Raw genomic sequence first — 11,085 nt, 5'->3', positions numbered from 1 at the left:
GACATTATTTACGCCCTCATTGCGTGGTGGAGCTCATGTACCCACATCAGATTGAGCTGCTGCACAGCTTAAAAAAGGATATAAAATAAGTCATTTCTAATCAATTTTGGATCTTGGGGGTTCCAGGGGCTTGGATTAAGCAAAAAGAGCTATATGTTTCTTTTTTGTCATGTTTTTCCAGTAGTTTTGTTACCTTTTAAAACAAGTCCCAATCTACTTTACAGTTGTTTAGGAGAACGCTTCAACGCTGATTTGCTGTGAAGCCTCAGAAATGTTTTAGGGGCCCAAGAAACTTCACACAACTTTCTGAATTTTAATTTTTGGTCGAAACTTGTCCTTTAAGCTGTTTTAACTAGTCACTTTGGTGAGCTCTGACTGAACGGAGGGAAAAGGACCGAAATCCCCTCTTAAAAACTCAAATTTTGCTCCTTCAATTCTATCAAAGAAACTTTTTTTTATAGCTTATTTTTTTTCTTTTTCCTTACTGACCTATCTTCAATCGTGCATTTTTTTCTTTTTCCCAAACACAGCATCACCCATCACACTGGAACAACTATTCAACCTGACTTTGCCATTGCATTTAAAATGCATAAACAAGCCATGCAGATGTATTTTCAGAGTGTTGAATTTAAAAAGCATGTAAGTGATTTTAGTCAGTGTGTGTGTGATAATGGAGCCAGTGGAGTGTGTGGCACGGCTGGAAAGGTTAAACACTGATAAAGGGACGAGGTGCGCAGAGGAGAGACGACCTGTTGCTCCGCTCTGAACATTCCCCAGCAGCTACTCCCACAGAGCATCACCATCTCCATGCGCCAGCGGGCATGATAATTACGCACCCACTTCACACCATCACACACACACACACCTCGGATGCGACTCGAGACCCCCGTTACACAACTCGTGAACTGAACCAGCGGCTTATTTCACTTCGGGTCGTAACAGCAACATCTGGAGCTTTACAGTCTGAGGGACAGGAGGAGGACAGGGACGCAGACACCACCGACTGAAGTTGACGCAGAGAAGGAGACTTTTTTTTGGAAGCGATGGCAAACTCCGGGATTCAGCTGTTGGGATTTTTCCTGTCTCTAATCGGCATCGCCGGGCTCATCATCGGGACTATCCTGCCGCAGTGGAAGATGTCGGCGTACATCGGGGACAACATCATCACAGCCGTGGCCATGTACCAGGGGCTGTGGATGTCCTGCGCCTTCCAGAGCACCGGACAGCTCCAGTGCAAGATCTACGACTCCATCCTGCAGCTCGACAGTGAGTAGTCCTCTGTGACCCGAAGTGGTGGAATGTAACTAAGTACACCAAGTACTTTACTTGAGTATTTCCATGTGATACTACTACTCACACTATGGAGGCAGATATTGCATTTTTTCAGTAATGCATTTATTTGAAGACTTTCTGGCTGCTGTGTACATTTAAATGATATATAAATCAAAGCAACATTGGTAACTATTTCACCTTAAAATAAAACCCATCAAAATATATAATCTCTGTAAGTCCCACTCCACACCCTGATGGATTGTAGTTGTAGTTTACAGGGGCAGACTCAGGGTGTTTGAGGGCCAGGACAAAAAAGAGGGGCACCAGTTGTATGCAGGGGGGGCACCAACATGCAGAAAGTAGTGAAATATCCATGGTGAAGTGAAAGGCCATCGTAGCAGGCACTTTATTATGTTTTATCTACCATAGGCACATCCAAAGTGCCCTCTTGGCTGCCCTGTTGGGCGATCATATAGGTTTTCCCTAGGTTTCAACTCTTTGTGGGTTTTTTTAATGCCATTTACTGATCCGCAGATAGCTTAACCCGTTGCTAACTTAACCCACTCACTGCTGCAACCTGTAGCTGCCGTTAGCTAGCTAGCTCACCCAACATTACCGCTGATGATATTGTTGAAGAAACCTGGGGTTTGTGTTTTTGACAGTAGTGTTGAGCTCAGAAGCTCAAAAAGTCAAATTGCACTCGATACTCATTCCTACGTAGTGTTGCTTTAAAATGATGTACACATGAATGCATCACTAATTATATTGCAGTGATGTAATATACATGTTTATAGAATGGGTTATTCTGTATAATGAGTGCTTTTCTTTTGGTGCTTTAAATGTATTTTGGTGTTAATACTTTACACTTTTACTCAGTGATGGAATGCAACTAAGTATATTCACTCAAGTACTGTACTTAAGTGCAGTTTTGAAGTTATTAAACTTCACTTGCGTGTTTGTATTCTACTGCTATTTCATACTTCCACTTCCACCATTTTGTGTTCCTAAAAAGATAATTTTAGTAACCAGTTACTTTGTTAACTTTATGCTGTGTCACTACTAACACAGTGCATTTGTAATTTTATTTATTTTACTGGCAATCACATTTGAAAAAAACAACGTAAACAGAATCTGATAAACAAAAATGTTGAATATCTGATACAATAAATGGTTGACCCTGCATGCAGTATATACTTTTGATTGTACTTTTGATAATTAAGTATGTTCAGTACCCAATACTATTTATATTGACGACTCTTGGGTACTTTTTACAACACTGCCCTTACTTAAGTAGTTTCTTGAATACAGTACTTTGGCCTACCTGTATTTTTACACTTTTTACACTTTTAGGTGTTTTTTTTTTTTTTTTTTTTTTTACTAATGTTTTCTCTTTTATTTTTGCTTTTCCTGTAGCACTTTGGTATTTGTTTATATGTAAAGTGCTTTACAAATTAAATATATTATTATTATTATTATTATTATTATTATTATTATCATTATCATTATTATTAATATTAATATTATCATTATTATTACTGAAGTATTGCTAATCTTACTCTAAAATGTATGAATACTTGTTCCACCACTGCCAGCAGCTGACACTGAAATTCGCTCCTTTAGCAGCAGCTTTATCCTCAAACAGTCTCTTATTCATGACTCCAGCATCACCACCTGTAGACCCACCTGTTCCATGAAAGCTTCACCTGAGTGAAGGACCACACCGTCACCACTGATTAAGTTTGCCACCTCAGGACATACCCTGCTTGTACCATACTGTAATTACTAACCTAATTGACACACACACACACACACACACACCCACACACACACTTCTATCAGTGATTATACTGATCACACTGTAATTTGTCACTACAGCATTGTCCTCTTCCTCAGAAGTTTGAAAATAATCATTATCTGGTCCTTAAAGTATTCCTTAGAAAACCGCACCCACACATTGACCAATTCTGGGAAACCCTCCCACCATGACTCCCAGCATTTCCTAAGAACTCACACTTCGACACATACAGCGCACATACAGCAGGTGCTGACTTATCTAAGTCTTGGATGAGTGACTTTCAGGACTGACTGAAGTCACCCAGATGTTGGAGTTCATCTATGCTCATGAACATCAGAGACTCCATGCAGTTCTCTTTTTTCACTATGAAACAGTTGTTGCAGTTGGTCCTTATTACTAAATATGTTGCCAATGTAATCTTTATAGGAAGGGTGGCCATGGCAACTCCACTGCTGCAGCACAGGCATCTGAACAATCTGTCTGACATCTCCAAAAACACACTCTCAGACTTCAAAACTTCCCTCATGCAGAGACAAATCTGGTTCACAGGTATTTAGGGACATCCCCATTCTGTAAATCCACAACACAATTTGACTTTTAAAGGTCAGGATTCGACACGGACAGTGAACCATTGTTCGACTATTGCGTCTACATTTGTAAAGAGCGATGGATCACTGGTTTTATGCCCTGACAAGTGTCATTTACATTTTTGAAAAAGAGGGCTTCACAGCAACAGATTGATTTACACCGATGACTTTTTGTAGGTTAGGGTTAGGCAAGTTCAAATACAGTCTCAACGATTTTTGAGTTTCAATCGCAATCGTGAACTCCAACTGGTTTTAAAGCAAAAGTATCTAACTATGGAGAATGATGGTTGATTCCTGTTGAGTCTCATCCAAAGGTCGTCAGGTACTAATGCTTATCCAAAGCGTCAGTGTTTGACGACCTTGGGATGAGCGTCAACACAAATCAACTATCTTTATTCAGAATTGCTTTGAAAAGTTACATAGTGTAACGTAGTGTTTGGATTGTTGCCAATAACACCTGCAGACTTGTTGACATGAGATGTCAAGAATAGCAGCAGGGCTTCACCTTTGAAGCCAATTAATATTCATCTCTTCCTTAATTTTGACTGCAAACCTAGAATTACAGGCTGATATACCTGAGAGCATGTATTTTCACTTGTTTCAGAGATTTAATTTACATGCCAGAGACTGTTGTGTTCAGTACATCGTCGGCCCCATGCTGAGCTGGATTACTAACCAGGAAAAACTGACAACCAGTCTCGGGGGCCTCAGACTGTCAGGGGCACCAAAGACCTTATATTCATCAGTTATATGATAACCTGAAAAATCTGATTATATTCACATTTGTTTTGGAAGCTGAAAAATGAAACGATAAGGTCACCAAGGGTGGGCTGTCTTGAATTATTACCCTTCTTGCCTATCTTTCTTTTAAAACATAAATTCAGGGTCACAGGTCGATTTTCAGGGTTAAGGTTATCCCATAAAGTACTATGACTGACGTATCTTTGACTTGTAACATATGAAACATATTTGGCATATACATTACTATATAATCCATCCCATTGTGATCCCCATTTCCCATGTCTTTCTTACTATCTGTTAGTCAGTCTCTCCCTCTCTTTTGCATCCTCTCTCTCTCGACCATCCCTCCCTCGAGGGTTTTGTTTGTTCAGGCAGGGCAGGGATGGCCTAGACTGGCACAGACTGGTTCTAGGTGGACAGAGGAGGGGTTGGGGGGGGTCACCCTGTGATAGGTTTATAGGATGAGGGGTGGGGGTGGTGGGGGCACTGACAGATGAGGATCCTGACAGCAGCGCTTCAGCAGGCCTCCACCTCTCGCACAGCAACAGATGGGCGGGAGACAGCGTAAAAGACAGAGTGTGTGCTGGTGTGTGTTCATGTGTATCCCATGGTTTCCCTTCCAGGAAAAGCTCACATTAAAATGTCCTGACAGGCTAATGTGAATGTAATTCACAACCTCTGGACACACACACATAAAGCCTCTGTGATAGGCGGAGGCCTGTTTGTTAGTCACTCCTTATCGTTTCCCAGTTTGTGCTTCCACATTTACATTTTGTATATACAGCAGGATTTGTTACTTGACTCTGGATGCTCTTTGTCTTTATGAAAAGTGCTGTATTTGTTTCTACCTTTTTTTAAGATACACTCCCACATTCCATTAAACAAAAGGCCATTTTATCACTGCTTCCCCCTAATGAAACCAATATGCTTTTCCTGTTCTCCTCTCACACTTCATCATTTTATTCCCCCTTCTCCCCGTCTGCCCCAGGTTCGCTTCAGGCCACTCGTGCTTTGATGATAGTGGGCATCATCGTGTCCATAGCAGGTCTTGGTGTGGCCTGTATGGGAATGAAGTGCACCACCTGTGCAGGGAGTGACAAACTCCGCAAGTCCCGCATCGCCATGACAGGAGGCATCATCCTACTAGTTGGAGGTGAGGAGGACACAAATGCTCCCTTTATAGTCACTGTAGTGTTGAGATTTGACCAAACTTATTCCAGTAAGTCCAACATTTGATGATGGTGATGTTAGACATAAAGGTGTGTTCCGTAAAAGCTGGCATTTCAGAAATGATGTAAAATAAACAATTTATTCAGATATAAACAACCAAGCAATAGGTGCATTATTAGCATTATGACCACCATTGCACATGTCTGATGCATGCTAATCATATTAGACCTCAATCAATACACAAAAAAACAATAGGATCCATTACTGTATGAACGACTACAATTATTGACGACAGTTAACGTCGGTGAAACTTGATTACATACAAATGGATGACAAATTAAAGCTTGCGCTCCCCAACAAGCTGCAAGAACCACTGTGTGCAGAACTATGCTGGAGAGACCAAAGCGTATTTGTGGTTGTCATGGACCTGAAGTACGGTACCCTTCTACTAAAGCTTTGGCAGAAATACAGGGCTTTCAAAATGTAAAAGTCTTGAAACACTGCCAATTTTAAACTTTAACTTAAAGACTGAGAATTTACATCTATGCTAGCAGCTTTTTGAGGTTGTAGTTAGGCTATATTGGGCTTAATGCTATTGTCAGCATGCAAACATGCTGGCAATGACAATGCTAACAAGCTGGTGTTAAGCAGGCATATTCTTTACCATGCTCTGTTACTCAATTTAGATTGTTAGCATAATAACATTAGCTAGTTAGCACTAAACACACAGTAAAAGTTTCAGATAATTGTTCATAGCATGCCATACAGAAAGTAAAGGGATCCCCAACGTGATTACAATTCATCCTAAATATGAGTAAATGTACTAAATTTGATGGTAGGTCATCCTGTTGTTGAGAAAAGTGCTAACGTTTTACCTAATGTAGTATTATAATATTATATATGTATAATATTAGTGTATTAACATTCAATAAATAGTTTATAACGTGCTGTTATCTAGTTATAACACACTGATATGTGTATAGATAATTAATGGCAATCCATCCTCTATTTGTTGGTATATTACAGTATGTAAAAAAGTGGCAGAACAGCACAGCGATGACGTTGCCAGTTAGGCCACCTTGAGTTCACTGTCAGCATGCTAACATGCTTACAATGACAATGCTAATATGCTAGTGTTAAGCAGTTACAGTCTTTACCATCTTGAATTTGCTCATCAGCACAGAAAAGACAGAGAGGTTTGCTGGTTCTTGGTGATAAACCTCTATTTGCAAAGCTAAGGCCAGAGACGTACACGTTGGCGCAGTCAACCAGCTGCATCATGAACGTAGCTGTTCACATACTTGCCTATATACTACGCGTGTTACCTGACGATACGACATTAGCCTATTCTCCATTGTTGTCCCCCGCTTCTGCCTACCTTCCCCATCACATCCCAATTCAAAGTGATAACAATCCATCATGAGGGGGACATGAATGTGCATACCAAATTTCATTGGCAGTCCGGCTAGTTGGTGACGAGAAAAGTGAATATAACTGTACTTTAAGTTCCCCTATTCAGCAAGCAGCATTTCAACATTACATAAATGGTTTAAGCAGGTATAAGCAGTTATAAGTCCATTTTATCATCAATCACAACATGTCAATATATAGTCTAATTATAACAAACACTGAATGACATCACATCTTTAACAGTATACAAATGTGTCTTTAATGTACAAATTACAATTGTTGATAAATAAAAGTTATTAAAGTTGCATACTGCTACATTCAATTGTGTAACAATCTTTTTTTATTAAATGGCTGTATGCTGCTTATAAATGCCTATTTGGTGGACTTATCTATTACCTGAATGTCACTTAAAATTTGACATTTCGTTTAATGGTGGCACTACAAATGTTTCAGAGGGTTCCCAAATTCTTTAGGATGCATCAGCGGGGGACCATGAATCTCTTGTTTGTGCCAGTCCTACTTGTGGTGTAAATGCTGAGAGATTTCACTCCATAAGTGAATACTTTGTCCTGCTTGGATTAAAGTCAGTAGGAATTATTCTGTTGGCACCATAGATAGTATTATAAAAATCAACTTATGGTAACACAGTACACAAGAAAGCTGTGTTGACTAAATAATTGTTCAGTCCACCAATTTCTGCTATACAACTCTGATGTAATACCTCCAGCACAATACGATAACCAATTGGTTATCAATTTGTCTGTATTGGTTATATGTTAACCATTGGTTATATGTCTGTATTGGTTATAACCAATACAGTCCTGGTTACATAATATTTCATCAGAACTCACCTAAACTCCCATCATCATCACATTGTTCTCAGATCTTGTGTACATCATACGGTAAGTAGGAGGAGGTTTGATCCCCAGCCCAAAAAGCCTTCCTCCCACTCTTCTGCTCCAGCCCTCCAGAGGTCATTAGACTGAATCAGACCAGTTCTCCTGGCACTGATTCGAACGTAAGAGGTCTAACTGGCTCTGAAGAGAACAGACACACTAAGAGATAATTGTGCTGGAGTCAATAGCTAGCGGCCCGGTGCCTGCAAAGGGGATAAAAGCATGTCTACCCTCTCAGGTTTTGATGATGTGCTGATGGACTAATTGATCTTTGTTGTTGTGTTTCCCCCTCCCAGGGCTGTGTGCCATTGTAGCGTGCTCCTGGTTCGCTCATAATGTGATCCGAGCATTCTACAATCCCTACACTCCAGTCAACACCAAGTGAGTAACCCCAAAACACATTGTGTTCAATGAAATTAAAGGAATACTTTGACATGTTGGGGTAAATTACTTATCGGCTTTGGCGTCAGAAGTAGAAGTAGAAGTAGTAGAAGAAGTACCATGCTCATATTTGTATCTTAAATATAAAGCTACAGTTAGCTTATCTTAGCATGAACAGTGAAAACGGGGTAAACAGCTAGCCCGGCTCAGTCCAGAGACAAAAACAGCACCTCTAAAGCTCACACACGATATCTTGTTTTTTATTCAAACAGAAAAACTCAGTGTAGTGATGACATGTTGTGGTTAATGGTTTTGTATCGGATTATTTCTCTGCGCTTCCTGTTATGCTAAGCTAACTGGCTACTGGCTGCGGCCCCATGTCTAAGAGAACAGATGTAAGAATGGTATTGATCTTCTTGTCTAAATCTCAGCAAGGGAGTGAATGAATTCATTTGTTTTGGGTGAAATTGTACTGTAAATTACATAAAGTACATGTAAAGTACATTTATGGTGCATTTTTATTGCTTGACATTTCGAAAATATTTCACTACATTGTCATATTGCTGAGTGACAAATAAATAACACATTCTTCTTCTCCAATTCAGAAGCAATAAAACACCATGATTCTGTCCAAAACATGGAGGAGATAGGCTGCTACTGTACAGTCTCCAGGAGCTAACAGAGGCTAACGTTAGCTAACTTCAGAAAGGCCTAGATATGGCTGTAGCTGGCTTCACGGGTCTTCTGCAGTTTCTACTCTTACATTAACATTCAACATTATCCCATAAATGACACACAGTGGCTGCAATTCAGCAGAAGTTAAATAGCCTCGCTTTAATATGTGTAAAAGGCTGCAGAACATCTTCAACCATTGCAGCTGCATGTCTGCAAGGTTTAAAAATTAAATGAAATGTACCCTTTGTGTGTAACAGCAAAATGAAGAAATTAAAGGAAAAGTTCACCCAAAGATTAAAATTCAATCATTGTCTGCTCAACCCCGCGCAAAGTTTCCAGAGCTTCACAGTGAAACAGTGTTGCAGCATCCTCCTGAAGAACTGGAGTAGATGGGACTGAAATGTCTCTATACAGCTTGTCTCAAGTCTTTGGAAGCATCAAGATCCTAAATTAATTTGAAACAACACTATTAACATCTTTTTTTAAACTGAAATCTGCACTGTAGTCACAGTTAAATGCGTCTGTGCCCTTCTTGTCAGTGCACGGGCAATGGCACTTATGAGTTCTTTTCAAAATCATCAAGCTCTCTTAGCTTCTGGAGACTTGGATTATGCCAAATGTGCTGTATGTTTTGGGGAACTTTCCCATTCACTTTGTCAAGTAAAAATCCCAACTTTTACTCTGAAATAACTGGTCAACACCATCTTATCCATCGCAGGTTTGAGTTTGGCGCTGCCATCTTCATCGCATGGGGGGGCTCCCTCCTAGATGTCCTGGGCGGAGCCATGTTGGCCGCTTCCTGTCCACGAAAGAAACTAGTATCCAAGTACCCGTCCAAGGCTGGTTCCCGCTCTGGTCCACCAAGCAGCACTAAAGAATACGTTTAAGGGCGTCCTCTGCTTGACAAATCTGACAAAGAAGTCCCTTCTCTTCTCCTCCCCGTTTTTTGTCATCCCAGCGAAGAGTTAAATTGAAGGTGTACAGGAAGTCGTGACTCATAGAGGCCAAGATTTACTGAAATGGGACTTCAGTTTTCTTTTTGTGCAGGCAGGACTTTGATAACTCCTTGATTATCGTGAACGATGTCTCTCACTCCGTCCACACATTCCACAGTTGTTTACAAGTGATCCTCACAAATACATTATAATTGGATCCCCTGACTTAGTAGTCAAGGTCCCCGAGGTGTAACCTCTGGAATTGTAGCCTAAATGGTGGATTATAGCCAACACTGGCATCTCCACGTTAGAACCAGCATCTATTAGCGTTTGCCGTGTAATTGAAAGTAATCAATTCCAGTTCGGTGGCTGGGCTGAGACTCAGGGGTCCCGTACAACCGAAGAGACAGGGTGACAATACAGCCTTTTTAAATTGAACTGTTGGTGGTTCTAAAATAGACGTTACAGGGTGTGACTTCACACACAGGGATCAGTGTGTAGGGTGACCACAGCGCACAGGCCCTTTTACTACAACGCTCACCACAGCTCCTGCAAGCTCTTCATACCAGCCTGTTAAAACCCTGCTCACATATGAAATATTTTATTCCGTAGTCACCGTGCCATTATTGCTCTAATAGCTTCCATATCTGCCACTATGAGATTAAACTGCCTCTATTTATTCTGTCAGATGTCGGATGGCGTTCTTCGCTCCTGTGTAGATTTATATCACTGGTAGTTCACCGTAGCTTTCAGAGGTTATACAGTCGTGTTGTTTTTTTAAGATGTTTTTATGCTCTGAACAGTGTGGGCTATCTTTTTTTAAAATGTCATGGTTTTATACACGTGGCTCGTCTACTGTAGCAGATAATGGTGTAATAAAGAATGAATGAAGGAAGGGAAAACATTTTAACATGTCCAGCGATACTTAAATAATAAAAGATGTTGCAACATTTGTCATTTGTATGGTGGTCATAGTAGCTGATTTTGCATTTTTACATTTATACACAAACAGCAAAACCTGTTTTCTTTATCCACATGATGCTGTGTACTCAACATGCGTCATACAAACCAAAAAATTGAAAAAAATATGTTCCAGTCTTCTCTTCAGTGTAAGAAAAGAAAGACAACCTCCTTTTCCAACAAAGAGCATCAAATCATACATTTATTATCAAATAAAATAAAATGAACAAAATATTGTATCGATCCAATAAATTGTTATTTCA

General features: G+C 40.2%; 1 protein-coding gene across 1 annotated transcript; it reads left to right on the top strand.

Annotated features, from left to right (window-relative positions):
* The first annotated feature begins 732 nt into the window (after positions 1-732).
* Positions 733-10,823, top strand: cldn7a (claudin 7a). Its single transcript, XM_030431408.1, has 4 exons — positions 733-1,266; positions 5,384-5,548; positions 8,168-8,252; positions 9,646-10,823. Exons 1-4 carry the CDS (start codon positions 1,044-1,046, stop codon positions 9,812-9,814), a joined length of 642 nt encoding a protein of 213 aa, XP_030287268.1. The 5' UTR covers positions 733-1,043; the 3' UTR covers positions 9,815-10,823.
* Positions 10,824-11,085: the final 262 nt, after the last annotated feature.

The sequence above is a fragment of the Sparus aurata genome, chromosome 10 (assembly GCF_900880675.1).
Source record: "Sparus aurata chromosome 10, fSpaAur1.1, whole genome shotgun sequence".
In the NCBI taxonomy this organism is placed as follows: domain Eukaryota; kingdom Metazoa; phylum Chordata; class Actinopteri; order Spariformes; family Sparidae; genus Sparus; species Sparus aurata.
The sequence above is the reverse complement of the archived record's forward strand: the minus strand, read 5'-3'. Positions and strand labels throughout refer to the sequence as shown.